Source organism: Nomascus leucogenys, chromosome 14, assembly GCF_006542625.1.
Source record: "Nomascus leucogenys isolate Asia chromosome 14, Asia_NLE_v1, whole genome shotgun sequence".
Classification (NCBI taxonomy): Eukaryota; Metazoa; Chordata; class Mammalia; order Primates; family Hylobatidae; genus Nomascus; species Nomascus leucogenys.
The window spans coordinates 69,719,962-69,738,046 of NC_044394.1; the positions used below are offsets into that span (position 1 = coordinate 69,719,962).

The 18,085-nt window shown below is 56.2% G+C and overlaps 1 protein-coding gene across 2 annotated transcripts in view; it reads left to right on the forward strand.

The window, feature by feature from the left end:
• The first annotated feature begins 507 nt into the window (after window positions 1-507).
• The window catches only part of ATOH8 (atonal bHLH transcription factor 8), a 34,459-nt gene continuing 16,881 nt past the window's right edge, over window positions 508-18,085 (forward strand). For both annotated transcript variants that reach the window (XM_030827830.1, XM_030827829.1), the window contains exons 1-2: window positions 508-1,723; window positions 10,815-11,006. In XM_030827830.1, the coding sequence (XP_030683690.1) occupies window positions 959-1,723; window positions 10,815-11,006 (957 nt within the window). In that variant the 5' untranslated portion in view covers window positions 508-958. The remainder of the gene's footprint in view (window positions 1,724-10,814; window positions 11,007-18,085) is intronic.

The window sequence follows — 18,085 nt, forward strand, 5'->3', positions numbered from 1 at the left end:
AAATCCGAAGCTTCCACCCTCCTCTGCCTCTGTGACTTGCTGCCTAACTTTGGAGCTTTCGGAGACTCAGTTTCCCTGTCTTAAGCCCTCTGCTCCTCTTGCTTTCCCGCTCCAGCAAGTGAGAGTGGACCGGGTTGCCGTGCCGGGCGGGTGTGGGTCGCCAGGCAACTCCGGAGTCTCCTCTACCCCATCGGCCCCCAGCAGAAGTCCCAGCTCCCGGCGTTTTCTGTCTCGTGGCGAGTTGGGGAGGGAGCGGCGGGAAGGTGCCGGGTGGGCAAGGTCGGAGCTGCGTCACCGACAGGCCGGCAAGGCCAGGGAGAGAAGGCCCCGCTGTGATTTGGGGAAGGGCCGGGTGGGGGGGGAGGCCCATAAGTCACGTGCTCGGGGCGGTTGTGCAGGAGCTGACTGTCCTCTGGGAACATAGAAGCGCCCCCGACTTGAGTAGGGGCGGGGAGGGAGCGCCGGAGGAGGCAGGTTCTGGGCCAAGGGGATGGGGGTGGGGGGGAGGTAGGGAGCCCGCGGACAAAGGAGGCGGCCGGCGGCCCAGCTGTTTTGAAAAATGCTTCCTGTTTCTTTAAAGGCGCTCGCGGCTCGGGCGGCCGGGGCTGGGGAGGCGGTGGCGGCGGGAGCTGCCTCCTCTCCGGGCGGCGGCGCTGACTGATCTCGCGAACTAGGCTTCTGTGTAAACTGAGGCTAAACAAACACAGATGGAGCGCAGCGGGCGTTCTCCAGAAATGCTGGCAAGGCGGCAGCGACTTCAGATGACACTCTGAGCGCTCCGGGAACGGACAGCCCAGCGGCTTCCCGAAGCCGGCGGCGCAGCTGCCCCGGGCGAGGGGGAGAAAGGGAGAGAGGGAGGGGGAGGGCGGGCGAAGGGGGAGAGCCAGAGACTCCTCGGCGCTGAGCACGGCGGCGGCCCGGGCAGCCCCACGCCCCTGCCTCGCGCGCCGCCCGCGCCATGAAGCACATCCCGGTCCTCGAGGACGGGCCGTGGAAGACCGTGTGCGTGAAGGAGCTGAACGGCCTCAAGAAGCTCAAGCGGAAAGGCAAGGAGCCGGCGCGGCGCGCGAACGGCTATAAAACTTTCCGACTGGACTTGGAAGCGCCCGAGCCCCGCGCCGTCGCCACCAACGGGCTGCGGGACAGGACCCATCGGCTGCAGCCGGTCCCGGTCGCGGTGCCGGTGCCAGTCCCAGTGGCGCCGGCCGTTCCCCCAAGAGGGGGCACGGACACAGCCGGGGAGCGCGGGGGCTCCCGGGCGCCCGAGGTCTCTGACGCGCGGAAACGAGGCTTCGCCCTCGGCGCAGTGGGGCCAGGACTCCCCACGCCGCCGCCGCCGCCTCCTGCTCCCCAGAGCCAGGCACCTGGGGGCCCAGAGGCACAGCCTTTCCGGGAGCCGGGTCTGCGTCCTCGCATCTTGCTGTGCGCACCGCCCGCGCGCCCCGCGCCGTCAGCACCCCCAGCACAGCCAGCGCCTCCAGAGTCCACTTTGCGCCCTGCGCCCCCAACGCGCCCCGGGGAAAGTTCCTACTCGTCAATTTCACACGTAATTTACAATAACCACCCGGATTCCTCCGCGTCGCCTAGGAAACGACCGGGCGAAGCGACTGCCGCCTCCTCCGAGATCAAAGCCCTGCAGCAGACCCGGAGGCTCCTGGCGAACGCCAGGGAGCGGACGCGGGTGCACACCATCAGCGCAGCCTTCGAGGCGCTCAGGAAGCAGGTACCCGCTCCCCGCCGCACGCCCTCACTGCGCCCGGGGACGACTGCGGGAATGGGTGGGCGAGCGGCCGGGGCGGGATAGAGGTGTGTTTAAGGGGCAAGCTGTCCCGCCCGGTCGGACCCTGGTGCCCAGACAGGTGTGGGCAGTCCTGGGGCAGTGACTTTGCCACAGCGTTGGTATGGATCATAGTTTTCAAAGTGGCTATAAGAGTTGGTTATCTCTGGCCCGAGCACCCCCCTCCCTCAACCCCCGCCTCGGGGGTAACGCTGTCTGCGCGTCTGACTTCAGCCTCCATAGTTCACTTTTATGGCAGCGAGTATTTGCCTGCCGGAGTCCCCTGGGCGCGGTGCGGAGTGGAGAGGGGAAATGTGGGAATCTGTCAGGGGAGGAACGGGCGGCGAGGGGGAGCCTTCTCCAGTTGGTGGTGGCAAGGCCCGGAATGCTGCGGTGGGACAGTCCGGGGGAGCTCGTCAGCCCCTCTTCAGGCTCCAGCAGTGATGCCCCGAACACTCAGGTTGCTTCCGGGCTATGCATTCCTTGCCCTGGCATCCTCAAGAACCCGCGCTACAAGCCTATGCCTTTTCCCCAGGGGTGGGCTCAGGAATGGGCTGGTGGGAGCCTTTCTAGCAGATCCCTTCCTTTCACCGGTAGTGAAGCAGGCACCTCTGCCGAGGGGACTGCCTAGTTGGGGGATTCCCTCTGGAGCATCTTCAGAGCCTAGTTCTGGGGTGGGTCCGGGACTTTTTAGTTTGGGGCTGGTGCAGGCTGCAGTCACCAGATAGTGCCCCTGCGCAGGTAGTGGAAGAATACTTAACCCAAGAATTACCCGTGGTGGGGCGGGACAGTTGCTTGGGCTTCTAGGCTTATTTTCTTAGCGAGAAGGAGCTCTAGGAAGGAGGTGGTGAGTTCTCTGTCACCCCCACACAGGGCGTGGGGAAGGGTTAGGGTAGATGTGGCTGGTTTGAAGGGTGTTTTTTTTTTTCTTTTTCTTTGCATACTCTGCAGCTGACTTGCTGTGTGACTCCAGGAATGTTGCTCAACTTCTCTGGGCTTTAGCCAGCAACAAAACATTTCGGAAACCATGATCTTCTTTTTGGATCACTCTCCTCTTCCTCCTAGGGTTTGGGGTGGGGTGGGGCAGTAGTGCCTGTGTCCGTCCATGGAAAGGAAATTGAATCCTTGGGGGAAAGAGGCCCTATGACTTTTGAGCCAAAGTGTCTTGCTTGGGCTTGGGGAAAGTGATCAGTGAGGTGAGGTGGGGGTGGGGGACGGGTGGCTGTCACAGACCAGGCTGGGCCTCTGCCCTCAGCCACACCAGCTGGAACCCTGGGCAGTGGGCCCAGTGGAGCAGTCAGTCCCACCCTGAGCCAGCAGCTCTGTGTCTGCATCGCTGGGTAGAGGTGGCGGTGCGTGGGGGATCCTACAACCCACTCCCCAGGACAGAAGGATAACAAAAGGGCAGAGAGATGCCTGTCCACCTGCCCACCTTGCCACTAGGGAAGCCCCTCCTAGACTGGGGAGGAACGTGCCCAGAGCCTCAAAGCTGTTGAGTAGCAGGTCAGGGCTGGCACCTAGGGGCTTTGACTGCAGGTTCTGGGCCCTTCTGCTCCTCTATTGCCTCTCTGTATGCCGAGAGAATACTCATCTGAGTGCTCTGTTACATCTCATGTGCCTGCTGGCTTTTACTTCATTCAACAATCAATTCCATCTCATTTGATCTAAACATCATCCCTGTCAAAATTGGATTAACTCATTTTATAGTATGGAACACTGAGACCCAGAGACGGAAGGAGACTTGTCCAAGGTCACCCAGTGGGTTAGGGAAGATGACAGCAGCTTCTGGAATGCCCTCCTGGCCAAATGCTTCCCACAGTGCCATCTGTATCAGCATCACGTACCACCCCCCCAGCCCCCAGGCTGTGATGTTTGTTAATAATCAAGGCAGGGTGCACACTTGGCAGACCCTTTGAGATGAGATTGTTCACCCTGGTCTCCTTTTACTTCCCCCCTTACCGTGGGAAGTTCTCTATAAAAAGGGCAAGTTCAGTGTATCTAAGTAGATGGCACACCCATGCCCTCTCAGGGAGAGAGTGTGTATGCAATGCAAGCACACAGGCAGGTACACACACACATGCTCCTTACACGTGCTCAAGAGCACACACAAATGCACGGTCACAGAAGTGCCTGTTCCTGTTTGTTTCCTCCTTGCCCCAACCATTTTGCCCCTTCCCTAGAAAGGCTGCCAGGCCATAGTGGGCACCTGCCTGTTAGCTGGGAAGGAAAGAAATACAGCCAGGACGTTTCTGGTCGTAGAGCCAGGGGCCAAGGCCACACCCACCATGTTCACCTCACCACCATGGCACCCATTCTACAGAGGAAGTCCTGTGTTCTGGAGGAGCCCCTTCCTCCTCTGGGCTTCAGTCTTCTCTGTAAAATGTACTCCCCACCCCCTCCCCGAATCCAGATGAGCTGCAGCTCTGGAGCTAGGCTCGTGGCCTGACTGAAATGGGTCCTTGGAAATGGACAAAAGGCAGATCAGCTCTGCCTGAAATGGGGCCTTGGCCAGTGTGGCACCGAGATGGATTCTGGGATTGTGGCTCTGGCCTGGAGCTTCATTCTCCTGAGCAGCTTCCTGGTACCATGAAAGAAGCACTGACCTGGGACACTAGAGGCCAGACATTGAGTTGTTCCTCCCCTGCATGCCTTCTGTGTGGCTGTGGACAAGTCACTGACCCTTTCTGGGCCTCAGTTGCTGAAGTTGTAAGATGGTAATATTGCTGACCTCATCCAGTGTTGAGAAGAGCAAGTGAGGAAAGGTAGGAGGCCTGTAACAGCAGTGAACATTTCTTTCATTTCATTTCATTTTTTTTTTTTTTTGAGACAGTGTCTCTCTCTGTTGCCCAGGCTGGAGTACAGTGGTGTGATCTCAGCTCACTGCAAACTCTGCCTCCCGGGTTCAAGTGATTCTTCCGCCTCAGCCTCCCGAGTAGCTGGGATTACAGGTGCACGCCACCACACCTGGGTAATTTTTTGTATTTTAGTAAGGATGGGGGGGTTTCACCATGTTGCCCAGGCTGGCCTCAAACTCCTGAGCTGAGGTGATCCACCCACCTCTGTCTCCCAAAGTGCTAGGATTACAGGCATGAGCCACTGCGCACAGCCAGAGCAGTGAACATTTCTTAAGCATCTCTAAGTTCCTCAGGGCTGGGCAAGGCTCTCGACAGATGAAGCAATAAGAAATCTTTAATTGTTTTAATAACTGTCACAGAAACTAGCATTTACCACAGGCTTATTTTGTGCCAGGCATGGTGCTAAGCTTATTATGTGTATTAGTTCATTTAATGAAATAGATATTATCGCACCCCCTGCCCTGTTTCACAGATGGTGACACTGAGTTTCAGGAGCTTATGTAAGTTGTCCCGGTCTTTTGCCACTGCACGTGGCCTTGTGGGTTTTGTGCTACATGCTACCTTGGCACACTGTTTGCCAGACTCTAGGGTGGCGGTGCCTCGTGGGCATGTACAGTGGCAGCCTGCGTAGCTGTGTGCCGCTGTTGCTGTGGAGCTTGGGTTGGACTCCCAGGGCCCAGACTCCTAACAGCTCTGCTCCTCAGCCTGTCTAATGTCCTGGAGCCATCTACCCTCAGCATGAGGAAGCCAGACAGGCTCCCATTGTGTCATAATCCACTGTCCTCTCAACCAGGAAGGGAGCAGGGAGGGTGGCTGCAGGGCCGCAGGTGGGGAGGTGCAGGTGGGAGAGAGGCCCTCTGGTCTGGTCTGCACTGGGTGGTGCAGGGCAGATGGTCAGGCTGCAGCACATGCCACCAGCGCAGCTGCACCAGAGCCCTCCCCACTGCCTCATGTGAAGGCCATGTGTGCACAGCTGGCCTGGCCCGGGAGTGGGGCTGCTCCCTGCCAGGTGGGAGGGGTCAAAGGGAAAGGCTGGCCTTGAGGGGTGGTCAGGGAAGGGGCCAGAGTGGCAGGACCTTCTGTCTCACAAGCTGTGCCCACCCTTGGGGCATGTGGTGTGCGTGTGGATTTCCTCTCTCCCCTCAAAGCCCCTCAGGGTCGATGGAGGATGGCAGCAATGGAAGGCAGTGCGGGGCCCCGGCTTCTGCCGTGGTCTTCTCCACGGAGGACATGCCAAGCAACTGGGGCCCGGGCTACCTCCTCTGCTGTCCCTGGAGCCTCCCAGGGGGTCCTTATCGAGTGAACTCAGGGCGGCCCTGGAGGGGGTGTGGGAATGGTGCCCTTAGCACCTCCCTCACTCTGAAACCCCACAGGGTGCAAGGAGGGCATGGGGAGTGCAAAGCAGCCTGTACACCATCCCCTCGGGCAACGAGGGACAGGCCTGCTTGCACTGGGGGCTCCATGCAGGTAGGTAAGGGTGACAGAGGCCTTCCTCCTGTTCCATCATGTCCAAAGTCACCAGGGTGGCTGCTGTGGAGCCTCACTGCACTGAGTGAGTTCTTACCTGAGCCTACTGTGGGATGTCTGTAGTGCTGTCTTCCCAATTTACAGATGAGGACACTTACAGAGAGGTGACACAGATTGCTCAAGCCCACAGAGTGACCAGGATCTGTACTGAGGCCTGTCTGGCCCTGGGGCCATAGCTCTTAACCACCAAGACCCAGGTTCTCAGGGTCCAGCCTGGTGGCAGTGCAGGAGGCTGGGATTTTAAAGAACCTATTTAGATAGACTTTGGGAAGGACATTGAACAGCTCTGGGTAGAGTGGCTTCACGTCAGGAGTCCAGCACTCACTGACACGAGACGATCAGATGATAATTTCCGTGGAATCTGGTGCTCATCTGTGTGTAGTGGATGTGGAGCTGTTAGAGCCCTATGGGCCCAGGAGTCTCAGTGGGCTTCCAGGAGGGCGTCTTGGGCTGGGTCTGAAGGGTGGGCAGGAGTTGGCACAGAAGCAAGAGCATGGAGGGCTTTGAGGCCTTTCTTGCATTCTCTGGTGGGTTCTTGGCGTTGTTTCTTTAGGACGTGTTCCCACATTTGCCCCTGCGATCTCGTTCTGAGGTAGCAGGTGTTCTAATGCCCATTTTACTGGTGAGGAAACTGAGGTCCTGTAAGCTTATGGACCTGCCTAAGGTCACATGGCTGGCCAGGAGTGGAGCCAGGCCCTCGGACTCCCAGGCCAGTGCTCTTCGTGTTTTTTCATGCTTGCTGGAACTGGGTCCAGCTTAGGGTGGGTGGGGTGGAATGTTTTGGGGGCATATGGGACCTCGCGAAAAATGCCAAAATCTGTTCCTCCAAAGTTTAAAAATCCTTGTGGGATGAGCACAAGGCAGATCCTTTTACTTTTCTGGAAGTTGGGCAGTCTGTCGGGTGTGGGAGCCAGGTAATTCTGCCTCCTCCTTTGGCCCGTGTCCTCTGACCAGGGTGAGCCGACAACGGCTGTGGGGGACTCTGTAGGCGGTGGGGGTGGGTGGGCTCTGGGCCTTGCTGTGGATACTCTAAGAGGGATTTCATGGCATCATCAGCCCAGAACTCTCCATCCCCAGCTCAGGAGGGTGGGCTGCCTACCTCCTCACCTTAAGCTATAGACACTTATTCAGATCCCCAAGCAGTTCCTGCTGGCTAACTGGAAAGAGCCCAGCTAAGCCACGAGTTCAAAACCCAGCTCTTCACTCACCAGCTGGGATATCCAGGAAATTCCTAATGCCTGAGAATCACATGCTTTTCTGTAAAGTGGAAGTGACCATTTCTACCTCATTGGCCCGCTTAAAAGATGAATACAGACACTGTATTTGAAACATCCACCCTCTGCCTGGTCTTATGATCATAATAACAGCAAGGTGGCCTGGGCGCAACAGTCACGGAGAATCTGTGCGGCTCAGACTCCGGTGGAAGCTGCTTGATGTAGTGCTTGAAGCTCTGTGAGCTGCCCAGGCATTGCTACCCCGCCTTTCCAGATGAAGAAACGGAGGCTCTGAGGGGTGAAGGCACTTCCCAAAGTCACACCGCTTGTGAGTGCCTGGAATTCAGACAAGCTCTTTCCACCATACTTCGATGTCCTAGAACCAGAACGAGTGCTAAATTCTCACTTTGCAGTGGCAGCCCAGGCTGGGGTGCCTCTGAGCTGGGCTGTTGGGGGCTGAGGGGCTGCATCCTGGGGCATGGGCACCAGGAGGATCTGGAATTGGCCAGGTGGTAAGGAGCTGCCCCTAGGGGTCGGGGAGAAGGAGAGGTGAGCAACCTGAAAGATGCCTTTGGTGTCCCTTATGTGGCTACCTCTGGTGTGGTGGTGGGAGCTGGGAGAGCCCAGTGGCTCTGTGCCTGGTGTCAGTCAGATGAGTTTCAGGCTCCAACCAGGTCTTAGCTGAGTGATCTGGGGCCCAATATGTCACCTCTCTGTTTTTGTGTGTACAGATGGTGGGGAAGCTTTTAAATGGGCTACTACTACCTGTAAATAGCTACCACAGTGTCAGATATACAGGAGCTCAATGGATGGGTTTCTTCTTGTTAGATCTGGAGCTTGATAGAAACAATAGGGCAAGGTGACATATCTAGGACATAACTGGCCCAGAACCTGGCATAGGGGCCTCTAGATTGGCCTTGGCCTCAGCTGTCACTTTGTGGTCCTACAGTGACCCTGGATCACAGTGTACAGATCCCTTCCAAAATCCCTGCTCCCTCCTGGAAGCCCAGCTGTTACGGACCAAGGGCTCAAAGAGCTAGGTCTTTAAGGGAAACTCCTAGTGTGGCCTCTGTGTGAAAACAGTGCTGAGGGCTGTGTCACAGAGCTGCACCCAGTCCCCAGAGTCTCCCTCAGGCTGCCACACCCTCCCTGGGGTGAAGAGGAGGCAGAAGTGCTGGCTGGCCCCTGAGACCCCCTTCCCTGCCCCAGGACTACCAGACCTTGTTTATTTGTTCAGGCTGATAAAGCAGGATTCCCTGGACTCTGGCTGGGAACGAGCAAAGTGCATTGTTCTGCCAGCATTTCTGGGATGGGTTTGGAGCTGCAGCCAGGGCTGGGAGTGGGAGATGGGGTGAGGGATGGAAATGCATGGGAGCTGGCTTTCTCTGTTGCCTTCCTCTCCCTCTCTGGGTTTCCTAGTCTCAGCACCCCCAGAGGGTGGAGGGCGGGGCAGGCACGTGTCCTGGCTCCAGACCTCCTGCTTCTCACTCCCTCTGGAGCCCCTTTTTGAGGACCTTCTGCAAAACCAACCATAATACTTTCACAGACCTCTATCAGGCCTTACTCCATGCAATGCACACATCATCTCATTTAATCCTTACCACCTTGTGAGATCAGTCCTGTTCCCGATATGACAAGGAAACCGAGGCTCAGAAAGATTCTATCCCTTGCCCAGAGCATTACAGCTAGACAAAGCTAGAGCCAGGAGTTGAGCCCATATGAAAAAAGGTATGCTTAGCTTTATGCCAGATAGCTTCATCCTCATGATCAGAGAGAGGAAAGGTGTTTGAGCCCAGTTCAAAATATTCTAGAGTGAAGATCCAGAGGGAGAGATCATTCATTTGTTCACTCATTGCCTTAATCAACAAACCCTTTTGAGGGCCTGTTATGGGCAGGACCTGTGCTAGGCGCTGCAGACATAGGCCTTCCCCCCACAGTTCATAGGGAGACTGAGCACCAAAGAGCCACAGTATGGGCAGTTAAGGACAGACGGGGTACTATTAGGGCCCTATTAAGGGCAAGCTGTCCCTCCTGGTGTAGGGTAGGGGAGGTCAGGGAAAGTTCTTGGACACAGTGAGGTTTAAAGTGAGATCAAAGTGGGTGATGTGTTTAGGGTCCCCAGTCTGGGGTGACTGTCTTGTTGATGCTTTTTCTCCATGCTCTGGAATAGGGATTTCCATCCTTGGCACCATCGACATTTGGGGGCAGGTAGTTCTCTGTTGTGGGGGCACTGTAGGATCCTGTGCACTGTAGGATGTTTAGCAACGTCTCCACCTCCGTCCCTGCAATGCCCCCACTCCCCTGTCCCTAGGGGACAAAATCATTCCTGGTTGAGAATCACTGGCCTGAAAGAATGCCTGGCATATGGCGGGCGCTCACTAAATACTTGTGTGGATGCATCGTGCTGTCCCACCCCCTGTGGGATACGGGTTCATCAGTGATATGGATGCCACGTGTAGATCCTGAAGAGCCACAGCGAGGAGAAAACCAGGAGCCATCGTTGCTGGGTTGTTAGCCCTTTAGGTGAACAGTACATTATAGGAACAGTGGGGTCTGTTAGTTAGCATCTATCAGGTTGATTTTGTGGAGCTATTTCCAGGTTCCAAGACAGAACTCTGTTCAAGTGTACCACAGTCTTTGGAGCTTTTTGCTCATGCAGCACGAATATTGGTGGAGAGAGATATTAAAAATCAAAGGCTCCATCTTTCACCCCATACGAATCCCTGTGCAATTAGTGAGGAGCTAGTTGGTGATGAATCATTGACAAATGTGTCAAGTTTGTTCAGTGCCGTGTGTATTACGCCACTGTTGTCTGCCCAGCAGCACCCCAAGTCCTGAGGGCACAAAGTAGAAGATTTTTAAAAAATGAAAACCAGCCATGTTGGTGTCTTTCCAGCTGAGCACTGACACTTTCCTTCCTGTATGTCCCCAGAGTCCCAGGTGTGACATTATAACCTCACTCGAGTGTAAGTTCTCTGAAGCAGGAATCAAGTCATTCATTGTTGCACTCCCCAAGTGCCCAGCAAAACAAGTGTTGCTGAATGAATGAATGGAACATCAGAGCTGAAAAAACAAAATGCCTGTTCTCTCAGAGAGATTCCTGCTCAGGAGGGTGGAGGACAGAGCTCTGTGGTGGTCGTGGAAATTCACTGAGCTTCGATTCAGACTGACTGGCTGGCGGGCATGAGCCGAACCTGTTTCTTCCCCAACAAAATGGGAATGTAGGTATATCTCAGAGCAGATGAGCTGACGTGTGTGTGTGTGTGTGTGCGCGCGTGTGTGTGTGTAAATAGCAGGTGCGTAGAGCAGATCATAAGGTGCCCTTAGCACCTTATGATCTGAGGGTGGAGGGCTCAGATGAACCGTAGACAGGCCGCCTCCCATGCCTGCCAGGCTGGGCACCACGCCCCTGCAGCCCCTCCTGATGCCTTCTCCCCTCAGGTGCCGTGCTACTCGTATGGGCAGAAGCTGTCCAAACTGGCCATCCTGAGGATCGCCTGTAACTACATCCTGTCCCTGGCGCGGCTGGCTGACCTCGACTACAGTGCCGACCACAGCAACCTCAGCTTCTCCGAGTGTGTGCAGCGCTGCACCCGCACCCTGCAGGCCGAGGGACGTGCCAAGAAGCGCAAGGTATGCACCAGCCGGGTGGGCGGTAGCTTCTGGGGAGCATAGGGGAGGCAGGGACAGGAACTTGGGGGTGCCCTGCATATGCCCAGAATTCTGAAGGGGCCAGAGAGATCAGCTCTTGGAGGTTTGCTGGGAGTTGCCTCAGCTTCAGGGCTCCTCAAATCCCTGGGATTATAGGTGTGTCTCTACTTCTGGTAACCGGCTGCTGGGTGACCTCGAACAGAGTCACCCAGTGTCTCTGGGTCCCAGTTTGCTCCTCACTTAAATGAAGAGGACCATTTATCTCTAAAGCCCCTTCCTGGCCTTAGGTGCTCTGGTGCTGAATTCCTTGGGTGGCCCCTGAAAAATGTCATACCAGGACAAGATTCCCCTGAGCAGGGTGACAGCCCAGGAGAGCCCTTTGGCAGGTTTTGGGAGGGTGACTTGGCCTGTGGGTTATCTGAGGCTATGCATTAAGGGCGGTGATGGTCATTCATTCATTCATTCTGGAGAGACTGATGAAGCTCCAACCATGTGCCGAGCACACTGGGCAGGGGATGACAAACATATGGTCCTGGTCCCCGTGCAGCTCACAGGAGGGTCAGGGAGACCCTCTTGTAAGTAGATAAGGGCAGGAGCCCTGTGCTAGGGGCAGTGGAAGGCCAGGTAGAAGAGAGACAGATTCACCTCCCTGCCCAAGGGAATTTGAAAGGGCATCTTAGTGAAAGTGTTGTTTCAGCTGGGACCAGCAGGACAGCCAGGTCACCAGGCAGATGAAGCAGGGAACAGCATCCGAGGCAGAGGGAACAGCTTGTACAAAGCCTGCTGTGGCTGGGGAAATGCGTGCAGGAGGAAAGGTGTTGGGCACAGCTACAGGTCCCCAGGTGGCCAAAGCTCTGGGCATTCCCAGTCAGGGGTCAGTGCTGAGCAAGGCTTAGTGCAGCCCTCCGGATCTCTGTTCCCACGTGGCTTGGGGGAGAGCAACAGAGAGTGGGACCCAGTCTATGTCTGTGAGGCAAGAGGCCTGTCCCCGCCTAGGGCAGGGGGCGGACCCTGTCATCCTCCATCCATTCTTTCCGCTGCCTCCTTCCTTCCTGGCCTGCCCCTCCCCCATCCCTGACATTCCTCTCCAGACCCCTTTCCAGCAGGCCCCTCTGTGGGTTTTCCGGGTTTCCCAGAGGTCCCCCACGGACTCCAGGCTCATGCCAGGGAGGGTCACGGCACCTCCTCAGGGCTCCCCGCTGCCGCTGCCACGGTAACTGCACGTTGCATTCCTGGGAGTGCTTTAACGTGGACCAATTAGACAAAATCCTCATCAAGTGGGTGAGAGAGGAAGCGCCAGTGGCGGCTCTGGGCGGCTTTCCTCTGGAAAGTGACACTGGTAAATTAGGGCATGATTGATGGCTCCCGCGGCGCTGGGTGACAAAGGAGGTTTGTAAACTCTCGGTGAACTTCCCCTGGCATTCAGGCGGTCCGGAGGTGTAGATGGGCAGAGTGGGCAGGCGCCCCATCTCCATCTCAGCCCCTCACTGCCCTACCCCCGCACCCTCCTCTTCACCCGGGGAAGGCAGAAGCCGGTGTGGAGGTCCCACCTTCCCGGGTTCTTTGAATGGAGCAGGGTCTTGGGCTGGGAGGAGGCTGGGTGCCTGGCTGGTGAGGAAAGAGGGACAAGTCGGGTGGAGAGGCCCGACAGAGCCGAGCTTTTGGCTTCCCCTGAAATCACCTCAAATCTAACACATCTTAGACACCCTCTGGGCCTGGTCCAACATCCCCATTGTGGAGAGTCTGGGACTTTACCTGGGGCTACAGATTGTGGTTAAGAGCATCACACAGCCCTGAGTACAAGCCCTGGCTCACCGCTCACCAGCTGTGTCATCCTGCTTAGCCTCCTCTGCCTCAGTTTTCTTGTTGATAAGTGGGGACGGTGGAAATACTCCCTCATGGGCCACCGTGAAGATGAAAGGAGTCACTGCAGGAGAGCACGCGGTGTCTGCATGGTCGCCGTCCTCAGGGTAATGAGCCCCTAAAATGCTTGAGCTCTGAACTTGAGGCTTATCCTATGGGGCTTACTTATGTGGTGAAATTGCCTTGGAGAGGGATTTTGGGGGTCGAGATGGTAGTTCCAGGGTAGGAACTCGTCTGTTTCCTCTCCACCCTCCCTCCCCCACACCCAGCCCGGGCCTGAGGGCACTTCCTGTGTCACCCAGCTGGGACTCTGGGAAGTGGGGTCTGTATGTCTTTGCCCTAATGACCTTCATGGTCTCACAGACTCACATCATATGTGTGGTGACACATTTCTCATATGAAACCACTCAGGAAGCCCTGGCTGGCCCTGCGTCTCCCCATGGGGGCCGTTGTTCATAATTCCAGCCCTTCCCAGACCAACCCCTTCCATAGTTTTATCTGGACAACCAGGATTTGACCCGGCAGCCTTTGCAAGTGTGGGCATCTCAAGCAGCCAGATTCCTTCCCAGCTTTGGGACCTCTGGAGTCGCTGGAGCCCTTGAGCTGCCAGGCGGCCCTTTCAGGCAGGCCCCTGTGTCCCACCTCTGGGCACCTGTGCTTTTGCTGCCATAATTGCTAGCTGTCACCCTCCGTCTGTCTGTCTACCTGTCTGTCTCTCTGAGTCTGGCTCACGCTGTCGCCCTCTTTATCCGCTCTCTTGGTGGGGATGTGTGGCCCCACACTGAAGCCCAGCATAGCTGGCCTTAGCTGGTCCCCTCGGCAGATGTCCTGCCCCGGGAGTGGACTCGTGGGCCCTGACACCGAGGGGGCCTGAAGCCCCCAGGGAGGGTACTTCCCTGCCTCCTGGGGCCCCTTGTCCTTCCCTGTTTTTGGGGGGCTTGAGATGGCATTTGAATGAGGAGCACATCTTTAGATGTGTCCTGGCTTTTGAGTTGCAATTGGAACCACACCAGTTTTATTTTCTTCCTTTTGTGGCCTCCCAGCCTGGGACTCGTGAGGCCCCACCTCCATTTACAGAGATTCTGTTTGGGGAATCAACCCCCAGGACAATCGAACCAACAAATATTCTTTCCTCATGTCTAGGATTATTTCTATGAAAAGACTTGCAAAGGCCTACCAGTAGATTGCACCTGGTTATGAGTTTTTGGGAAGAGGTGACTGAGAGCACGCAGTGCTCATGGCGCCCATTCCTGCCATACCACAGCCTGGGAGCCAGGCAGGGGCCAGGGGAAGCCCAGGAACTTATAGCAGGTGCTGGGAGGAAGAGCCCCTCTTCCCCACTCTTCACCCTCTTCAGCAGGTGTCCACCCCTCCTCAACAGGACATGTGACTACTGTAGGGGTCCCCAAGCAAGAGATGGGAATCTCAAAGTGCTCCTTGGTATTCCCTCCTCCCCTCCCTCCCTCTCCTCCCCTCCCTGCCTTTCCCTCACTTCCTCCCTCCCTCCCTCCCTCCCCCCTCCCCTCCCCTTCCTTTCCCTTCCCTTCCCTTTCCTTCCTTCCTACCTTCTTTCCTTCCTACCTACCTTCTTTCCTTCCTACCTTCCTTCCTTCCTTCCCTCCATGAACAGCTATTGAGTACCCTCTATGGACCAGACACAGTGCCGGTACAAAATAATTTACCACATAGTCCCCACCATCATGCAGCGACTGAACACTTCTTGGTCTAGAGGATTTGGGAACCAGGAGTGGTTAGGATGAGAAAAAGGAAAAGCAAACTAAGGAATTTCTGCTTCTAACACAAATTTCTAGCCATCAGGGGCCATGAGGAAGCTGTGGACTGTGGAGGGGACCCAGGAGGGCTGGAGAGATTGCCCAGAGTCCTGCAGGGGCACAGGAGGGCGGGAGAGGGGTGAGAACTAGAGCCTTCCGTCCAACCTGCTTTGCCTTGTCTGGGTCAGGAGGTGGGTTCATGGGTTGGAGTCCCCACCACACAGGGTCTGGATTAGCACGCAGTCCCTGGGCCACCACCCTGGGGCTTGCCTCTTGGCATCACTTTAGAGATGGCCCTGGGACAGGAGCGTGGGCCCAGTCTGAGTCTGAATGATATTACGAGTGTGTAGTTTCTCTGTGGGGCCCCTCCACCTGACTTCAGGCCACTGTCCCTCTCACGACCACTAGGGCTGCTGGAGTCCTTTGCTGTTCCTCTCTGGAAAATTTGAGATGACCACCTCAGGCCTACTTGCTTCCCAGCCCTTCCTACCCCAATGAGCCATGCTTGCCACTCCATGTGTCTGTGGCTGTGGAAGCCTGCCTGGTGAAGGAATTCCTGACAAGGTGCATGGTGGCCCATAGCTTCACAGTCACCCTCCTGGCAACTCAGTTGCATGTTAACTGGGGTTTAAAGCCTTAGGGTAGAGGACTGCTGATGGGCCTGTCAGGCAGGGTTGCAGAAGCCTGGGAGCAAAAATTTGGACCAAAGGCTGTGAGGCCGCAAGCAGATACCTCTGTAGCAGCTGTGATGGCGGTGGTCATCGCTGGTGTGATTGGTGGCCATTTGAACTGTCCCACGCAGGGACTGCTTTCTCAGAGCTAATGTGTCCAAAAGAGGCTGGGCGACCCTCCTTCAAGATGCCCACTTGGGAGGTTGAGCTCAGTGTCCTCTGAGGTCCCTTGCACCCCGAGGAGCTGCGCTGTGGGTCCAAGTCAGCATTAAGAATGAGATTTAAAGGGCACTCGGCTCCCTCTCCAAGCCCAGGTGCATCCTTCTGCCCATCTCAGCCCTTCTCGGCAGTGGGTGGGGAACCTGCATTCCTTGGCCAGTGAATCCTCCCCTTCTGGGCCTCACAGATCATGACTTTGAGGACTTGGAGCCCCATTTGGAAGCCCCAGTAGTGCAGAGGCCCATGTCAGAGGCCGCCCAGCAGAGAGACGGGAGGCGTGGAAGGACTCTGGGGAGTTCAGTTCTGACTCCGGCTGCAGCCGGAGATAATGCACGTTAAGCACCTGGCTCTGGGCCACGTTTCCACAGCTCCTGTTTTTAAAGCAGCACCTCCTGGGAGCTTCTGAGGAGGAGGAGGGGAAAGAGGAAGACAAGGAGGAGGCAGAACTGTTCTTCCACACCTGGGCTGGGTGGGCCACCCCAGATCTATGGAATAGGAAAGCACTGATTTTGCACAAACCAGGGCAGCGTCTTCTAACGGTTTTAAGCCATCAAGTAGTACAATAATAACTACAACAACAGCTACTCAAATTGATAGCATGTTTTGAGCCCTGGCAATAAATGGCCAGTAAGTTCCTGCCCTCAAGTTGCTCAAAGGCCCTGGTTTTCCATGGGAGACAAGACGAACCAGAAAGTGCTGAGTTGAGGGCTGTACCAGAGGCTTAACCAACAAGCGAGACCCCCCTCCCCGGGTGGTGTGGTGGTGTGCCTGCAGCTGTATGTGCCAGTGCTGGGAAGGCGGGGTCTGCAGGGCTGGGAGGTTTGCTCCTGGCCTTATGAGTGATCTGAAGCCAGAGGTGGCAATTAAGCCAGTGCAGCTTCATGAGATCTGTGTCCTCCATCTTTTCCTTGCTGCTTTCTGGGGACAGGAGGCAGGTCCTAGTATGGCCTGGGTCCTCTTTGGAAGAATGTCTTGGGTGCAGACCCCTGTAGCTTCGGTGCCAGGGACAAGATGAAGGCATATTGTATTTTGTGGGGTGAAGGGGGTTTGGTGTGAGCTGAGGGTGTGTAGGAAGGGTCCCCTTCTGTCTGGACAGCTGAGCCCAGGCCTCGGACAGGATCCCTAGGTGCCAGCCCCTTCTGTGGACTGTGGGAGGTGGAGTCTCCAGAGCTGCACCCTGCCTGGATTCAGTTCCACCTATGGCCCCTAGTGTGCCCACCAAGGGGCACTGTCCCAGCTTTGTTCCTACCTCCCATGTACATTGTCAGCCCTGCTAAGGCCTTGTCTCTGAAAATTGAGGAGCTGTCATAAGTGATTTCTAAGGCCCTTGCCAAGCCCACCTCAATCCTCTTTCTGCTTTAATGACTGACCCCTGTGTTACTTCTCAGGGCATTTCACAGAGATTTGAAAGTCGCTCCTAGAGACTATTGGGACCCCAGGGCAGTTTGCCCTGAGAATACTGGCAACATCTGATGCTCAGAGAGCGCGGATCGTGGGCCAGGCACTTGCTTGGTGCTTCCCAGGTATCACCTCGTGGTCTACTCTCACCAACCCTTGAGGTGGAGGACTGGTGTTGCTCTGATGCACAGATGGTGAGTCCAGGGCTCCCTGAGCCCAAGGAACTTGCCTGAGATCACCTAACCAGTAAGAGAGGTGTGTGCCCCTAGCTCCTACCACTTCCCTGTCCTGCTTCTTACATGGGAGTAGGGTTGGGGGGAGGTTGGTGGCTCGCATCTCCAACCCCACCAGCCCAGTTATTAAGTTAAATACCATCTGCTTTCAAAGCCCAAGGAGGCCATCTATGCTGGGGAAAAGGGGGGTGGGTGGGAAACCACCATCAAATTCCCAACTAGCCATAAAAATGGATGCAATTTATTTTTTCTGGCATTCCAATTACATAGACGTTTGTCGCCAGCTGTTTGTTCTAACACGGAGTGTTCTCTCAGCTGCCGTTTCTCTTCTCCCATTTGACACTGTTAGGCCACAAGTCTGGCAGGGCCTGGGCTGGAGGGGTCATTGGCTGGGGAGCCTCCCAGGTGAGCTGAGCTGGCTTTCCCTGAACACGGACTATGTCTCTGAGTTTCCCCGGGTGGTCTCGAGGCGAGGCGCAGGGAGAGGCTGGGGTGCTGCTTCCTCCCTCTTTTCACACTCTCTGCCCCTTTCCTCCTCCTCTCTCTTTTTCCAAATTGCTCCCCACCCTCAACATGCGCTCCCAGGCCCCACCCTTCTCCCCAACACACTGGGAATGAATGAAAACTCGAGGTCTCTGACTTAGGGAGAAAAACCAGCTGTTGCCTGCTCAGAAAGTCTCTGAGACGTGGGAAGTCCCCTCTGATGCCCTAACTGACCGCCCTAGGGAATGCAGAGAACACCCCCGGAGCACCTCTGAGCCGATTCCCCTCTGGAAGCCCCTGTGGAGGCTCATTGGCCCTCGGGACGCTGGAGAAGCGGTGTCTGTGTAGGGTGGGGGCTAACCCCAGAGAACGCTGTAGTTCTTTTTGGTGCTCTATAGTGCTATCATTTAAGGCACAGGAAT